We start from the raw sequence: 18,141 nt of genomic DNA, 5'->3' as shown, positions 1-18,141 counted from the left end.
GTCTCATAAAATCTATTTTAAAGACCAGTGGTTCTTTTTTTCCCCCACTGTTGAGTATTAGAGAAAGATCTATAGAGTGGGAGAATGAAGGAGAGCCAGAAGAATTTGGATCAGTATTCTTTGTACTTTGTTCCCTGCTGGTTGAAAGCTAGAGAAAAGTTGACTGCCCAAGACTTTGTCACTGAGAAAGGTCTGGAAAGATGGATTTTTTTTTTTAAGTGATAAAAAGCATTGAAATAAAACTTTGAACTAATCCTTACTATTTTCATAAATTATGTGTTTTGCTATCATACAAGTTCTGTGTGTTTGTGTGCAAACACAACAAATATTTCTCTTTTTCACAGCTGCTGTTACTAGTGGTTACAGTTTGTTGCTATGATTTACTATTTTAATTGGATGAGTGTAGTCTCAACATTATTGACAATGCATAACTGGGGAGTGTAGTCTGTATTTGCACCAGTTTTAAAACCAAAAAATGGCCAAAACTGTTGAAGTGCTGAACCCCTCTTCACTCTCCTATCCCCCAACCTTTACACTTCTGCTTCTCAGATTTGGTTCTCCTAAACATTGTAGTTCTTTAAACAAAGACACTAAGCCCATATTAAATATAAACACGCAAAAAGGATTGTAGAAGGGAAAAAAAGCCCATCATATACAATGTGTGTAAAATAAACTGAAGTTATATGTTATGTTTCATCCACAAAAATCTAATCTCTTGTCTGTTTGAGCTTTGTCTTGAATAGTACACATTACTCCTCAAACAAGAAACTAAGCAGCAGAATATTTGCTCAAGATTTCATTGCTTCAGAAATAAAACCTTAAGGGGTATTACATAAAGGAGATGGATATTGTCCGTTATCCCTCTAGCGAGAATTCTCACCGAGTATCCATGTAGTTTTAAATTACAGGACTTACATGTGTGGAGAATGAACTTAGATTACTTTCTAAAATAAGGTATTTAATTCATGCAGCTTTCTGCTGCAAGAAGGGACTGAAAGGAATGATACAAGGTAATGAGGGCAAAGAGCTTGGAACTGCGAGATTGGGGAAGGAACAGAATGGAGTTGATAGGAAGTATATGGAAAGGAGGCAATGTGAAAGATGTTATAATCAGCTCCTAGACGCACTTGCCTTTCCTATCATAGAATGGTTTGGGTTGGAAGGGACCTTAAAGATCACCCAGCTCCAAACCCCTGCCATGGCAGGGACACCTCCACCAGACCAGGCTGCTGAAGGCCACATCCAACCTGGCCTTGAACACCTCCAGGAACGGGGCAGCCACAGCTTCCCTGGGCAACCTGTGCCAGTGCCTCTCCACCCTCATTGTGAGATTTTCTTCCTAATGTCTAATATAAATAATCCCCTCTCCCATTGAAAGCTGTTTCTCCTCATCCTATCACTTCATGCCTTTGTCAACAGTCTCTCTCCAGCTTACTCATACACCTCCTTCAAGTACTGGCAGGCTGCTGTAAGGTCTCCTCAGAGCCTTCTCCAGGATGAACATTCTCAACTCTCTCAACCTGTTTTCATAGCATAGATGCTCCAACCCTCTGATCATTTTCGTGGCCTCTTTTGGACCCATTCCAACAGCTCCATATCCTTCTTATGTTGGTGATTCCAGAACTGGACACAATACTCCTGGTGGGGTCTCATGAGAGCTGAGTGGAGGGGCAGAATTGCTACCCTCAACCTGCTGGCTATGCTTCTTTTGATGCAGCCCAGGATACAGTTGGCCTTCTGGGCTGCGAGCGCACATTGCCAGCTCATGCAGAGCTTCTTGTTAATCAGCACCCCCAAGTCCTTCTCTGCATGGGTGCTCTCAATCAAATCATCCACCATCCTGTATTGAAATCGGGGATTGCCCTGAGCCAGGTATAGGACTGTGCACTTGGCCTTGTTGAACTTCATGAGGTTTGCACAGGCCCACTTCTCCAGCTTGTCTAGGGCCCTCTGGATGACATCCTGTCCTCCTGGCATGTCAACTACAAACTTGCTGGGGGTGAACTCAATCTCACTGTCTGTGTCATTGATGAAGTTATTAAACAGCACTGGTCCTGGTACAGATCCCTGAGCGACGCTACTTGTCATGGATCTCCATCTGGACATGGAGCTGTTGACCACTGTCCTCTGAATGGGACCGTCCAACCAATTCCTTGTCCACCGAAAAGTCCACCCACCAATTTAGAGAGAAGGATGTTGTGGGGGACCATGTCAGAGACTTTGCAGAAGTCGAGATAGATCACATCCATTGGGTTTCCCTTGTCCACTGATGTGGTTACCCATCATAGAAAGCCACTAGGTTGGTGAGGCAGGACTTGCCCTTGGTAAAGATGTGCTGTCTGCCCCCAGTCACCTCTGTGTCCTCCATGTGCTTTAGCACAGCTTCTAGGAGGATCTGTTCCATGATTTTTCCAGGCACAGAGGTGAGGCTGACAGGTCTGTAGTTCCCAGGGTTATCCTTTCTACCTGTTTTAAAAATGGAAAAAAGCATCATTTGCCAGCTCTGTTCTGCTCCCTTGTCCCTGAGGACCGTATCCCAAGGGGTTCCACTGACTAACTTCTTGAAGAGCTGGAAGTCTGGTTTCCTGAAGTTTAGGGTCCTGACTATAATTCTTGCCTATCCCATATCACTCAGGACCTTGAACTCCAACAGTGTGTGATCACTGCAGCCCAGGCTGCCTCTGATCTTTGATGTCACTGATGAGCTTATTTGCGTTAGTGATCATCAGGTCTAGTACTGCATCCCCTCGGGTGGGGTGTCTGTTGCCTTGGTGAAGAAATTATCTTTGATGCACTCTAGGAGTCTCCTGGATTGCCTACAGCTTGCTGTGCTACTTTTCCAGCATGTCAGGGTGGTTGAAGTCCTGCAGTAGGATGAGAGCTTGTGAGTGTGAAGCCTTCTGCGGCTGGAGGAGGAAGGCTTCATCAGTAGGTTCTCCTTGATCAGGTGGTTTGTAGTATACACCAACCACAAAGTTCCTTTTGTTGCCTTGATCTTTTATTCTGACCCATAAGGTTTTGACCTGTTCGTGGCTACTCTTCAAGGACAGCTCTTCACTCTATCCGCTTTCTGATATGGAGGGCAGCGCCTCCACCTCTTCTTGGTCCGTCCCTTCTGAACAGCCTGTAGCCATCAATAGCCACTCTCCAGTCATGGGATTTGTCTCGCCAAGTTTCAGTGATGGCAACCAGATCATAGCTTTCAAGCTGCATGGTAGCTTACAGCTCCTCCTGTTTGTTTACCCAGACGTGTCCATAGCATCCAAGATGAGGCTAGAGTGTGGACATTGAATTTTGTATGAAATGAACTTCTGAAACCCAGGTGTTTGGCATCCTTGCTGTAGACAAAAAAAAAAAAAAAAAATACACAAGGGAAGAAAACTGTGCTTGGGCTTTAGAGGTTTGACATGGCTCAAGCAAGGGGAAAGGTTCATTTGAGTTGAGAGAGGTCAACAGAGTTGTTGACACTGTGTATCAAATAGGGTTTTACACAGTCTTAGGTGAGGCAGGACCTCTGCACTTGCCTGTGTTAGGTTTTCTCAGCCTTTTTCTTTTGACAGAGTGGAAGTAGATATTCTCCTTATGTCATTGGCTGGACCACTCATGAACCTGCAGTTTGGCAGTGTTTAGTACAAGCACGATCAGAAACAATAGCCGTGTTCAGACATTTGGAGGTGCTTTCAGATGTAACACTGAAGTTTAAACATAGCAAGTGGCAGTTGTAACTTGAAGCAATTACTGCATTTTTGTTCTGGTTTTGTATATTTAGGATGTTACTCTTTTTTGTTGGTTTGCCTCATTTCTTTAGGTTCTGAAGATGTTTGGGTGAGCCTTGTTAGTGAACTTTACATGAAGGGACCTGTTCTAGAAGAATCTCCCCTGACTGTTTGGTAAGAAGGGTGACATTACACTGCACATTAATAGACTGCTTCCATGTATGTAGAAGCTTTAAAGGGAACCTGTGCTGCTTTGTGGAAAGGTGGCAGGTGTCAAAAAAAAAAAAAAAAAAAAAAATCTCTACACAGCTACATTAAAGTAGGTCTATCCAGAACATGAACGTGACTGCTCAGTCCACTGCTTACTGTGTGCGCACTAGCATTTAAGGGGAAAAAAAAAAGAAAGAACATACAGATAAAATTACTAGATAATGCATCTAAACTCCAATCTTGTAGAAAAGCCTGCCTGGGGCTCAGAAATCCTGTATTCAGCTGGAGGCTATGGAGACAGGAGAAACCGGATGACTCAGTCCTACTCCTAGCATTCAAACTGCCTTTGCTTTGGACCTGGATAGTTAATTAGTGGTTTCATTCTTATTAAGTAGCATGAAATGATTGCTCAGTAAGCCGAGATCTGGTGGAAGTACATGTAACATTGTGAAACTATTCTTTTTCACTTTGCAGGGAACTAAGTAGAAGTCTTTTTCTACTCTTATCTATGGAGAGCTCCAGCCACAGCTCAGACCAGAGCACAACCTTGTGGAGAAATTAATAGCTCTGAGGTTTTTCATAGTGTTACTTTGTTATTGAGATGCAGGCTTCTGCTGAAACTTAGAATTTCCTCTATAGAAATATATAGTTCTGTTTGTAAATATATAGTTCTGTTTGTAGAAACTCTTTGAGCTTTAGCAGTGCAGAGTGATTCGAGCCCCTGCTTACAGTGTCATAGCTGTCTGTGACCTTCTCAGAGTCCCCATCTGGGTTGCCTGAATGCATTCCCTTCACATTATTTTTGGTTATGCTGCAACTAGCTGTCAACCTAGAGCCAAGCAAACAGTGCACTTGATTTCCGTGTGTGCTCAGGGTGTACTGTGTAAATGGGCATGCTTTTGGACTGTGCCCAGGCTTCTGAGTAACGTGACTGCCTTTCACCTGAAGTAGATGTACTGCTGCTCTCTATTCCTCTGGGGGGATATGAACTGTGAAGCTGTGTCTACCAGCGAGTGTGCTATGAGTGACACTGTACTTTTCTCACTGTAGCTATTTCTTCACAATGTAACAAGATATACTGTTGCCTTCCATCTTTAGTCATTTGTTTTGTATTCTGTCTTTATAGTGTTGCAATAATATCTTGGCTGTAAAACTGACCTGAAATAATCATAAACTATTACAAAATCTTTTATCTTGTGTGTTTTTTCAAAGCTATGAGAGTTGCTAGGTGCCATTCTAGCATGTAATACCTGTGAAATATAAATACAAAGATTGCTTAGAGGTGACAACGCTTTGAAAAGCTGTTATCCCTAGAGCAGGTATTCTTCCTTTGTACTGTGTTGAGCAGAATCTAGTCATCCTACTCTACAGAAGGAAGGTAGTATGACCTGAAATTTGTAGCTTTTTTTGCATGTAAGCACAACATAACATTTTCAAATCCTTCTTTCCACTTCACCCTTGTTTAAACTGGAGGCCTTGCTTATCTCTTCATCTGCATTTCTCTGTTGTTACATTTAGCTTGGTGTAGATTGCTTCCACTGAACTTTGTTCTGGAAGGAGGCAGGTATTTCTAGAGGCAGTAATCCTTTAACTTTTTCCTGCTTGCTAATAAATACCACATAACTTGCATTCTTGAAACCATTCAGTAAGAAGACTCAACAGCCTCTTGAAGGCTTTTCCAAGTTTCTCAAATCACTTTCCTCTGTGTTGAGAATAATTCTTTTTGAGTCACCACTGTTATAGTATGTTTCTCTAGAGAGAACAGCTTCACTGGTACAGAAATAGAGTTAAACACAAAGACGGAGTGCTGTGACCAACACTTACTCGGGGAATGAAATTGTGTGGTATTATTGTCAAGTTTTCCGCTTCCCCCCCATGCTGTGGTGCTGCCCTCGAAGCAGGATCAGGTGCCAAATTGTGTACACGAAGTCCTGAAACTCTTTATTAGTTTCTTTAAAATATCTTGCTGGTTTTAGCTGAGCATGTTTCTTGGTATGGGGGAAGAAGTGTTTTGTTGTATTGCCTACTGTCTATCAGTTGAGTACTTGCCTATTTACTTATTTCTGTAGTGAGTTGGTATTTATTCCCATGCATGTATGAATGAAAAGTTTGGTGTAGTTGTGTCATCCCAGTCCTGATGTCTTTTGTCACTTGTTGTGTGTATGTTTGCTCCAAAATCTGTGCAGTTGTTGCGGGTAGCATGCTGCATCTGAGATGTGGAGGGGCTGCTGTTTCAACCGTGGTGATCTATGGATGACATTCTGCCTTTGAAAGGAGAATTTGACTTATTGATTGCTTTAAAATTTAAACCTGAGACTTTGGAAGTTTGGAGACAGACTTGACTAATGTAGTAGTAGAAGCTGCTGAATACAGGTGGAGATGTATATAATTAATATTTTTAGTGCTTCCATAGACAACTGTAAAGAAACTATGCAGGAACGCTTCTTAAGTGTTGCTTCATCTTTGAATGGCCGTGTTGCTATCCTTATTCCTATGCCAATAGATTTGGCTCAGCATTAGAAATATTTTAATACCATAATTTATCATATCTTTTTTTCCTAAATATTGTCTTGGTAACCCTTTTCAAAAACCTCACCATCACCACCTGTCCTTGTGTGTGAAGGCACAAAGGAAGCTCAAAAATCAGTCTGCCTGTCATCTACTTGTTCGTTAATGAAGTCTGCTATTTCATTACTGTATTGGCAGATCTTTTTACACAACTACCTGGCAGTAAACTTCATTTCAGTCAAGCATCTTTTGTGTGGAAAAACTGAAAAGCAAGCAGATGTTGGGGATGAGTAATAATAGTAAGTTATTTTGCTATGTGACTCTGTATTTTATTGGTGCAGTAAGAGCTTGGAAGAAAGCTAATATTTTAACAGGTTTATTATTTCAGAGACGTGAATTCGAGTGATTCAACAGATAGGTTTTTGTATAGTTTTGAGTAAATGTTACTGGATTAATTTGTGCTTGACTCATACTTTCAAAGTATTCTTTCTATATTTAAACTGTCATGGTTCAGTTTAATATCACATTATTATTTTTAAGCTGCAAAGTTAGGCATTCAGTATCATTCTGAATGAAATTTCTTTGTGGTGTATGCCGTACTTTTTTTCCTTGCCATAAAGTTGTCTTGAATCTTGAAGTTGTCTTGTTCGTGTAGTCATATTTTATCACCTAAAGCAAGGTCCTGTGTTCTGTTAGTATCTACAATGTAACTATTGAATTCTTCTTGATAAAATCTAATGCCTCAGGGGAACTGATGGCTGCAAGTGAAAAAATCAATTAAAATCCGTGGAAGGGTAGGAAAAAATTTCCAATGACTTTCTGATATAGAAGGAAAAGTAGCCTTATGTTTCTATTCCAAGCAGTCCTTACACTGTGCTGCTTGGCATTGGCCTCTGTGCCAGAGGAGTTACTTGCAGTAGGGAGCTGGGGCAGCGTGTAGCCCTTAGTCTTCCTGCACCGGTAAGGCTTAAGATGCTCTAGCATTAACAAAAGGAGAGGACTGCAGTAGTTGAGAGCTTGAATCTATTCCAAATGTTAGAGCTCTCTGCTGTAACCAAATAGTCTTGTTGTATTCATGCTGACTAATTGAGGGTGTTATTTAGTCTTTAAATTCAATGAGAATGCAACCACAATTCTCACAAAGAGGTTTTACGATAGTGTAATGTAGTCTGGAGTAGTGCTGGTGGGTATCAGACTGAAAAATGAGACTCTTGAGAAGGGAAAGATCTGCAGTAATTGGCCTGTGGAAGTCTTATTCCAGGCAGAACTATGGCACAGTCTTTTGTTGCAAGTAAAATGGTTTTACTTGTTAAAATAACAATGGATTATTTATTTTAATAGCAAGAGCAACATTTTTGGAGCTATGTAGCCACATTTATTTTTCTCCTAGGTAATCCATGCTTCGTATAGATGATTTCTGTTCTTATTGAAGTATTAGTCTTGTTTTGAGCTTGCATTAATTTTTTTAGAAGAGCAAAACACTGTTAAAACCATTCTGGTCTTCATTAGGTATTGAATTTGCAAATACTTAATTTTTAGCTTAAACTTTATAAATTCTAATTAAATTTGAATTCACAATTAGATACAAGATCACTATTTCTGAACAGTCCTTTAATAGATAGTTAGCTTCATCTCAGCAGTTTCAGCTACTGAATTTCTCTCAACAGCTACTGTAGGGAAAAAAGTATGAATAAATACATCAAAGGTATTGAACTGCCAGATATTTCTGGGCCTAATCATCTTGATATATTTCTATTTTAATGCATTCATTTATGATCTTGCTAAAGCTGAAATAGGTGTGTTGTAAGTGTTGTGACTTCAACCACTGGCAGGCCTTGAAGCAACAAAGCTAAGAATTATTATAGCATAGCTGGAAGAGCAGCATGCTTTCATTTTGAATTACTGTCTGTCAGGAATCATCTAGGGAATTAGCCACATAGTTTCATCACAACTTATTCACACCTAAGAATACTCTTTTTCTCCTAGTCCCAAACCAGATGTGATTGGACTGAATGATACTCAAGGACTTTTTTTAAAAATAGGTGAATCTGTTCTACTTTGGAAAATTTACACCTTGTACCAGCAATACATTGCTCCTACATCACCAGGACGTAGTCTCTAACAAGATTGTTTCTTGGACTTTGCACACTGTTACCATTTCTGCAGACATGTTTCCATCGTAGCCTGATTAAGTTTTATATCCCTCCTGAACTTTGGTTATTTCTAACCCAGTCTGCCCTCTGCTGCCTTTCATGGTCTTTGTTCTGTCTTTTGCACAAGTAGTCTTACATGATTTTTATCTTCTCTCAGGCTTCCATCTCACCTTTAATTAAGTTCTGGTTAAACGGGTATCTCTCCCTTCTCACTTTCATAGTCTCCTCCTTCCCTTCTTTTCTCATATTTTCTGCTACCTTGCCTAATAACTAAGTTATTTTTCTTCATTGGTCAGTGACATTCATAGATTTTTGTAATCATTGTAAATTAAAATAGGCATGGTTTGGACCTAGGTATTTTCTTTGCAGAACTTTAAAGCACAAGTGTGAAAAGGCGCTGCTGATAAAGTCATGGAGTAACTGATTGTGTGGCAGTCTGCGCTTGTTTTGATGTTGTAGGCAGTAGGAGCAGTGCCTTTCATAGTTTCTTCTTCCCTATAGTTTCCTAGGTGCTGGCTTGAAAGTGTATGAATATTGCAGTTTTAAGGCAACTTGCTCTTAATGTTTTAGTATGATGGTTGAGAAATGGTAGGTTACATTTTAGTATGGTTGGCTGTTGCTTTTAAACTACATGAAAGCTCTCCCAACAGATTTATGTGCTTCTCTGATGCTTGAATGTTCAGAAAGGAGGAAAGATGAATGATAATAGTTTTATATGCAAGTTTACTTTCCATAAAAGGAGAAGAAGAATAATAGCTTTGTACTTTAGAATGTTTGTTTAGCACTAGTTGATAAATATTTTTCCTGTAACTGTTCTGTAAAATGTAGGGGAAGGAAAAAGGACAGAACGAAAAACAGCTCCCCTTCCAGCCTTTGCAGGAGCTTGGTTTCACAAGATCTGACTTTTTTTTCCCCTGCAGCACATGTTTATGAACAAATCATCTTTATATATAGTAAAATGTGCTGTTTGAAAGTCAAATACAATGCAAAACAAATCTGTTTAGGTTATGTAGATAGTGCAAAACATCAAAGTCAGGTTGCATGGGTTGCTGCACCGGCATTCATGTGGCTTTCTTTTGCGGTCGGTGGAACCATGGAGCCATGCTTGCAAAGTGTATGTTAGAAACATAAAGCCACTAGGAGCTCATGGTGCAGAAGCCAAGGTAAAGCAAAACTTGGAGATGAAAGAGGGAGACTTAGTTTCCCTACGTGAAACTGAATGCTGGGAGGAGTAAGGTTTCATTGGAATAGTATAAACACAGAAGGTAAGTTTGACATAAAAGGTAGCCATCCTATACACTGTACTACTTTGAAAGCAAAAAATAGGGAGGTAATCCCAAGCTTTCCTTTTTGTTTCTTCTGTGTAGAGATCAAGACAAAGAAATGTGTGTTAATAACAAATAATTTTTTTTTCCTCTACAGTAAAAGAAGTGGAAAACAAGCATTGCAGAACAATGAGGTAATTATTTCTTCATGTAATATATTTTAGTAATTTTGGAAAGTATTGATTTTTTAAAACTTAATTTCTGTAATTGTTTTACTTTGGACAGAATGAATGCTCTGGTGCAAGTGATACTTTCATGCTTGCATTGGTGAAACAAATGGAAGCTTCTTAAAAAGTATTCAGGTTAGGACAGATGATACGATTGTATGGAGTAAATAAGTGTAACTGACCCAAATAGAAGGTGTTTCTGTATAGGAGGGGGTTTAAGTCTGGTAGATTTAGCTCAGTAGGAGTGTTCAATGCTATTTTATAGAATTAAAAGAATAACAAATCCTGGTTTCACTCAAAGTAAGTTTGAGTTGTACAGTCAAGGTGCTTAAACCATTGATGGTCTAGACAAATGATGCAAGGCATCTTGAAAAATACAGGCTGATGGTGTCGTCTTGGGACAAGCAATGTTAAGAGACGGCAGATTGCATTAAAACTGGTAATTGGGTGTTTTAGTGGTGTGGTCTGCATTGGTTTTGTGTCACTTTTAGCTTTCATGTGAAATAAATATGACTTTGCGTCATGGCAGTTACTTCTTATTGCATTTTATTTTGAGAGCTTAGTTCCCATATTTGGAGTTTCTGTTAGCTATAAAGGTGTACATTCCAGATTCTTACATTTCATTTAACTCATGTCAGTGAGTCAGTCTTAAATTGGAGGGAAATATTGCAAACACTGGGGAAGGAAGGTAGCTATAAATAACTTGGATGGGGAAAATATCACATCAACAGTTAAATAATACATTACAGAAAACCCTTACTTTTCTTGTTTTGCTTGTTCTACTTGAAGCAGAAAGAGGGAAAGAAGGAGCGAGCAGTGGTGGACAGAGTTTTTATTGCAAGAATATGTCGAATCCTGAAAATAATGGTCCCTAGAACACTTTGTAAAGAGGTAAGCATTGCCTGCAGTATCAAATGAAAATGGGCATTTTTGGAGTTAAGGTTTCTTTTGTAATTGTATCAGGACTTAAACAAATGCACATATCTTATTTGAATAGGACTAAATTGTACTACGTGTTTTAAAGTGGAAACATTAATACAAAAATCAACGTAGAATCATAGATCATGCCTTATTAACATGATTGCTTTCAGCGATGAGATAACTGGCTGTGTGGATAAGGGAAGGACAGAGAATGCTGAATACTTGGATTTTAGGGAGGCCTGGAGACTAATGTCTCCCCTAGTACTCCAACAGGCAAACTGAATTGGTTGGATGAGCATACAATGAGGTGGATGGAAAACTGGTTAGACTGTTTGCCTTAAAGCTTTTTGATCAGTGGTTCAAGGTCTGACTGGTTACTAGTAGACTTGTTTTGGGTGGGGATTTGGAGCAGGTGACCTTCAGAGGTCCCTTGCAACCTGTGTCACCCTTTGCTTATGGCAGAAAAGTGTCTCAGAATAGCAATCCTCTATCTTAGAGGGTGTCTGTTACATGTATCAACCAAATGTAGCTTCTTAAGAGACAAACTTTCTCTATAAAAATGTAATCAGTGTTTTATTAAAAATATATTATAATATGTCTCCTGCAAAGTAAGCAAATATTTTGTTAGCTGGGGGCAGCAGGGTAATAACTTTTCTGTTCGATACAGTTAGACCATTTACTAGAAAAAAGTGGTGATTTTTTCCATTAATTGTTTCATTCTGGTTCTGTTTTAGACAGGTTATTTGCTGCTTATTGCTGTGATGCTGGTAGTCCGCACATATTGTGATATTTGGATGATTCAAAATGGAACAGTTATTGAAAGGTATCTATAAACTTGCAATTTTTAAATTCTTTCTTGTATTTAACAGGGAAAGTAGTCTGTGTCAGAATACATATTCAGAGATTTTATACCTTGCTTATTTATTTAAAACATTGGAAACCTGGTATTGTTGTAATTTGGGTAGGATCCCTATATTAATTGAAAGAAAAAAAAATTAATCCATTGTTTTTCTGCTGATGGACACAGTTTTATTTTTTAACTCAAAATTTACTTGTTAAATGAGTTTCAGTTCTTTGGGTCACATTTTGTACAGTGATGACTCTGAATCGTATGTTGACCTGAATATCCAAAAAGATACTTCAGAATAGCAGCATGGTGGTTCTGTGTCAGACTCAGACATTGTGTTTGGGTGTTGGGACTGTTACTTCTTCCTACTCGGGCGTTTGCTATTTAGATTGATAAACACAATGCTTTCAACTGTAGTGTTTCAGAAGATGTTTTCTAGACCTTTTATTATTCTTGTTGCTAATGGAAGCAAGTCAGAATTTGTCTTGATGTGTGAATTTAGAATTGTGTTGTATTTCAGGAGAGACTTTCTGTGCTTTGTAGAATGAAAGGACTACTTTGTTTCTCTTGTGAGAATCTATGAAAGCAAAAGGAAAGAAACTAGTATTCTGTGACCTTCTCAGCCCTTAGTGCAGGCAGTTACTGGAGGAGCAGAAGGGAGATAATTGCTTAGTCTGTCACTTAGCACTTACAGAAATCTGTCATACTGATACTGCAGGTTGCCATGATAATTTTTTCTCTGCATGATTCACTGAGAATTTGTTCTGTTACAACATGCTGGTTTGTACTTTCTTGTTTCTCTTGTAACTAACTCTTAACTGATGGTCCTTTACAGTGCTATCATTGGCCGCAGCAGAAAAGACTTCAAGAAGTACTTGTTCAACTTCATCGCCGCAATGCCTGCTGTAAGTGCTTTTCTTGTACTAACCTTTTAGTGGAACATATTTGAAATGTAAGTTAAGAATTTGAGGAAAGATCTCAAATGAATATCTTCAGATCCATGGAAATTGGTTGTTTTACATGCAGTTCTGTATTAAGGTGCATTTCATTTTCTGACTCCAGGGTGTGGGAGGCTTTATCAACATGTTTCCCTATTGATTGCAGCTATTATTCTGACAGATACGTTTAGGTTTTCAGGTTTATTTTGTTGATGGCAGTTTTGACTAATAGCTTGATGTGCTTTCTGTAGTACTGCATAATATTATAGATTGGATGGTGTTTCAACAGTGTAGGTTTGGGATTCTTTTGACACCATTGAAGGTTAAAATTTCTTTTTAGTCTTTAATTTTTATGTTTCTTACAGTTTCTTCTGAGGCTCATGTTTATTTCCTGCCTTTAACTTTTCTTCAGCTTGTCAACATCTCTGACCTGCACCAGAGAGAAATAATTGTTACTACCTAATAGGTAATGTACCTGGTTTACAATAACCAGGTATTATTTTAATACCTGATCAAAAAGCAAGTTGATCAGTCTAAGGTAGTGTTTGTCAAATGATGGCTCTTTCCTGGAGCTTATCAGAAGAACTGAAGATGTAAATATAGTTTTACATTAAATCTGGGAAGTGGAGTCTTCAAAAATGTAGGCAGAAACCTGATCAGTGGTCCTGCAGATGCTATGTGCTTGGTCTTAGGTGTGCTAGTAGTATTATTGATTTCAAGGGGAGAATTCAGCTGTTCCGAAGTGTTTGCATGATCTATGCTGCAAACTCATCTAAGTATATTAAATCTTGTTAGCTAAATATTGAAACACTGTCTCTTATTTTAGATCTCTTTAGTGAATAACTTCCTGAAGTATGGTCTAAATGAGTTGAAACTTTGCTTCCGAGTAAGGCTTACCAGATACCTTTATGAGGAATATCTTAAGTAAGTAGCACCTTGTTAATATCTAAGGGTTTTAAAAACTAAATTGATTAAAATCAAACCAAATAATTTTAAGTACATAGTAAGAAGGTAGCAAGGTGCTTAATAGATTAGGTATACTGGTTAGAAAAGGCTCTGGCTTTTGGCAATGAAGTTGCAGTTAAGGATGAGTGTCTTATCCGGGTTGCATATGGCACAGAAGCAAAGAGAGCAGAGTTGGCTCATTTGGGGAAGAAAAATGATGCACTGTGCATTACTGGGTCAGCTCTCCAATTACTTCAGTTGCTTTCATGTGGTGCTAGTAATCCTGTGGACAGAATTGGATGCATGAACTTGAGTAGCTCTTCATGTCCCTCTGCACTGGATTTTGGTTGTCAGGTGTGCTGATGCAGAGTTTGTGAGTTTTTCTAACTTGCATAGAGCAGCATGGGCCTGAGCTTCAGCTAAGACATCCTGGAGCCTAAACAGTTCTGCAGGATTTTATGTGAATCTGGTCAGGCAGAAGCATAAGCTATTTGACTCCCTAGAGCCAATCGGTGTTTGCACTACTTTCCACCTCAGTAGTATGAAGCAGGGGTGCAATTACTTGAGATCCCAGGTAATGAGTTTTTTTCTGCCACTTACCTATTGTTTTGTTTCAGAGCTTATACATATTACAAAATGGGAAACCTAGACAACAGAATAGCTAATCCAGATCAGCTTCTCACACAGGATGTGGAAAAATTCTGTAACAGCGTAGTGGACCTGTACTCAAACCTTAGCAAGGTAGGTCTTTCCAGAGAGAACTTTGAATAATAGCTATGGACATTTAAAATGTGATATCAGAGCTGAAAACAATGGCTTGCATTTGTATGTATATTACTTGGAGTATGGTGCTAAAAAAAATTGTTTATAATTTTATATCATTTTGCACACTCTGGTTTGCATGACCTCTGCTAAAGGACTGTGGTGGGTTGTTATGATTTGTATTTAATTTTCTTTTAAAGAACTTACCACATTCTTTGGCAGTTGAACAGTGATGAGTATGCTTTCTCAGCTAGTTAGCTTTCAGAAGAAAACCAATGGCTAGCTTTTAATTACATGCAAGTAATGTTTTGGGTAGGGAGGTGAAGTTGAATAAGCATTTCCCTCCGTTTTTAGTGTAAATTGTAGGAAGTTTAGGTACTGAATGTTAATGGTTTCAGACTAAGTCTTTTTTTGATGCTGTGTTGTTCACACAAGCATAAGTATAAAGCAAAATGCCAGTTGATGTATTCAAAAACTTCTGTCTACAAAACCTGTAGTTCAGCTGCCCCCTTCTATCAGGTACATAGCCAGCTATATGACATTATTCTCCCCAGTATTTTTCGTAATTACTTCAGTTAAGAAGTGATCGTGGAATCTAGTCCAATTTTGCTTAGTGTTATTACATACCTAAAATAGTGAAGTACTTTTTTATACGCTGTGTACTTTATTTGAAGATCGTGATGTTTTTCTGTTCAATTTTTGAGTGAATGTTTTCAGGAAAATATCACGTAGCTCAGATTCCTTTTGTTTTGGCATTTAGTTTGTATAATAGGTTAACGAGTATTGTGCTTCTAGTGCAGAGCTCTAAGTGTTCTTGAGGTGGCTGGTGGTTTCTGGACCATTTTATATTCACATTGTGTTGCTGTTCTAATGCTTTTTTTCCTATGCTTCTCTTACAGCCCTTCTTGGATATAGTTTTGTATATCTTCAAGCTAACAAGTGCAATAGGAGCTCAGGTAATTTGAGTGGTGGTTTTAGCATTATAAGCAAATTTTTCCTCCTTTAATTATAGCCTTGTACATATTTGGAGTCTGAGGAAAACTCTAGAGGTCAATTATAGATTCATCTATTATTTGAAGGGATATACTGAAAATATGCTTTTCTACATAGTATTTTGTATGTTTTAGTGCTCTGTATCTTAAGACAAGCAAAATAAAAACCAGAATCTGCAGGTGTTTGATCAATTATTTCAAAAACCAAAATTCTTTATTTTCTTATAGCACGTCCTTGGGAATCCCATTTAGCACAGTGCTCTTCTGGCCGCTTATATCTTTTATGACTTCCATTTCAGGCAGAAAATAATTTTTTTCTTTCCTTGCAGCCCCTGTAAAGGGGAGCCATTCCATGAATGGAACTGTATGATTGTTATCCTCCCCTCCCCCAGTAAACTGAATCACTGCAGAAGTAAATCCTCACCTTAGTAAAACAATAGGTCATGAGAAACGTTCAGGGTTTGACAAAAAGTAGCTCTGGGACACATTATATAGATTTTGTAGAAAGAGACTGGAGTAAACCTTACCTGAACCTAGGTAATTTTTCCAGTTTCAAATGTCTTTGCATTGCTCTCTTAACACTTGGTTATTATTATATATATAGTATATTGGCAGTTTATGCCAAATTAAGTTATGCCTTTGATTTTATGCTGTGCCACACTTCAGTCCCAACCCCCCTTATCTACTTTCGCTCATCACAGTAATATTTAAACATGCTGTTTGGGAGCCTTGGTATATTGAAGCTTAGGATCCAGAAGAATAAGAGATCCCTACTAGGACTGCTTAAGAGAAGCAGGAAATGTGTTGGAAATGTATGGACCAAAGAAGGGAAAAGGACTGAAATATTGAGTGCTGTGATAATGTAGCAAATATATAGAAAAGGAAGTAGATAGAAATGGAGGAGAGTATATGAGAAAGGAGTAGGAAATTATTAATGAAATAAGCTAGGGCAGTAGGACACGGATATCGCAGTGGCTGATGCTAAAAACTTAGCTGGAAGGGATGGGAAGGGCATCTGGGGACAGAGAATTTGTAAAACTAGTAAAACAGTATATACAACACAAAAGAAAGGAACATGATGAGTAATTGCATTGGTGAAATAGACACTTGGGAGGTGACAATCAAAGGATTCATGCTTTCTGGGCATTTTGCATACAGATGTTCAATTTGACACCATCTAGATGGTAAGCTGTTTTTTTTTTTTCCTTGATATTCACAGGGTCCAGCTAGCATGATGGCCTACTTGATTATTTCGGGGTTTTTCCTTACCCGGTTAAGGAGACCAATTGGCAAGATGACTGTTATAGAACAAAAATATGAAGGGGAGTACCGATATGTCAACTCACGGCTTATTACAAACAGGTATAAATTTACTTGCATGACAAGATATAAATGTTTCAGTAATACTGTGGTCTAAATAGAAGTTGTATATTAAAATGTATTTAGAAAGTCTGATGGTATCAGGTCTGAGCAAAGTGTTTCTATCTTTATGTAAATTATTACTAAATAATTTGTATGTACATTGTTTTCCTAGTTCAAAAGGCAACCTGTAGCTAGGCTATAATTGACTGTCTTGGGTTTTTTTTTTTCTAGTGAAGAAATTGCTTTTTATAATGGAAACTTGAGAGAAAAGCAGACTATTCACAAAACCTTCCGTAAACTGGTAAGACTTCTTTTATTATTTAAAGCAAAACTTCAATTAATTTCATCAAGGTGATTCTTGACATATATAAATTCATTTATAGTGGCTTGATGTTTATGCTGCTACAGTCAATAGATTAAAAAATAAATTAGTGGGCTGTGAAAAGCCTTAAGTAAAGAATTTCCTTCTTTATGAAGATGACTGTTTCTGAAAAGGGCACTTCTCCGGCAAGAAATCTACCCTTCGCTCACTCAGTTAACAAGTAAGCTGTATACAATTGTTCCATTGCAATATTCATCTATTAAATTTCTCACCTAAAGGAATAAATGAGATGATGCTTCAGAAAATTTGAAGAAGAATGGAACTTTTTCCTGATTTATGAAAGCATTAGCAGTTCATTACACAGGATATGTATTTTTAAATGTTCACTCTCTGTAATGAGATGTTCTTCATTCATTATCAGCTTCCTAATTGCCAGCTATGGTGATTTTGCATGTTTGTTTGATGGTAAATGGCTCACGATCTCAGTTCCTGTAATATAACTCCTTATGACAGAGAGGATAGACTTAATTATCTTAATGGAAACTTAAGTACAGCTTAATTTGCTATACTTGCCTACACACATTGTCTATCATAATTGGTCTTGAGTCCATTGTGACAAATGCAGTAGAAACTTCTAGCAGTATCGGTACCCTGGCCATGGCTGCCAACATTGGGGATTTCTAGACATTCATTCTGACCTGAAAATAGAGAGGCACAGTGAAAGTTAAGGCCTCTAAACTACAGGACTGGAAAGGTGCATTATCAATAACTATGACAGTTAGAATCCAATCCATGACCCTAACTTAAAATATATTTTAATAGCAGCAAGAGAAAGACCATTCTTGCCTCCTTTCACTCCCTACAATTGCTATTCTTTTACTGCTTAGTTTCATGTGCATGTGTGTTGATCTAGAGTGCAAGTATTTGCAGTGGGGTCACTTGTGCAGTGCTTGTCAGAGTTAATGACAGGCAT

General features: G+C 38.3%; 1 protein-coding gene across 4 annotated transcripts in view; it reads left to right on the top strand.

Moving 5' to 3' along the window:
• The window catches only part of ABCD3 (ATP binding cassette subfamily D member 3), a 31,529-nt gene that overhangs the window by 4,453 nt on the left and 8,935 nt on the right, over positions 1-18,141 (top strand). The window contains exons 1-10 of one of the 4 annotated variants that reach the window (XM_054073293.1): positions 3,835-3,890; positions 10,010-10,046; positions 10,872-10,970; positions 11,735-11,823; positions 12,683-12,752; positions 13,612-13,709; positions 14,348-14,471; positions 15,392-15,448; positions 16,704-16,846; positions 17,078-17,147. In XM_054073293.1, the coding sequence (XP_053929268.1) occupies positions 3,850-3,890; positions 10,010-10,046; positions 10,872-10,970; positions 11,735-11,823; positions 12,683-12,752; positions 13,612-13,709; positions 14,348-14,471; positions 15,392-15,448; positions 16,704-16,846; positions 17,078-17,147 (828 nt within the window). In that variant the 5' untranslated portion in view covers positions 3,835-3,849. Of the gene's footprint in view, positions 1-3,834; positions 3,891-10,009; positions 10,047-10,868; positions 10,971-11,734; positions 11,824-12,682; positions 12,753-13,611; positions 13,710-14,347; positions 14,472-15,391; positions 15,449-16,703; positions 16,847-17,077; positions 17,148-18,141 lie in introns of those variants that run through there. The other 3 variants (XM_054073292.1, XM_009563505.2, XM_054073291.1) reach the window with 3 other exon arrangements.

This window comes from Cuculus canorus, chromosome 8, assembly GCF_017976375.1.
Source record: "Cuculus canorus isolate bCucCan1 chromosome 8, bCucCan1.pri, whole genome shotgun sequence".
Classification (NCBI taxonomy): domain Eukaryota; kingdom Metazoa; phylum Chordata; class Aves; order Cuculiformes; family Cuculidae; genus Cuculus; species Cuculus canorus.
The sequence above is the reverse complement of the archived record's forward strand: the minus strand, read 5'-3'. Positions and strand labels throughout refer to the sequence as shown.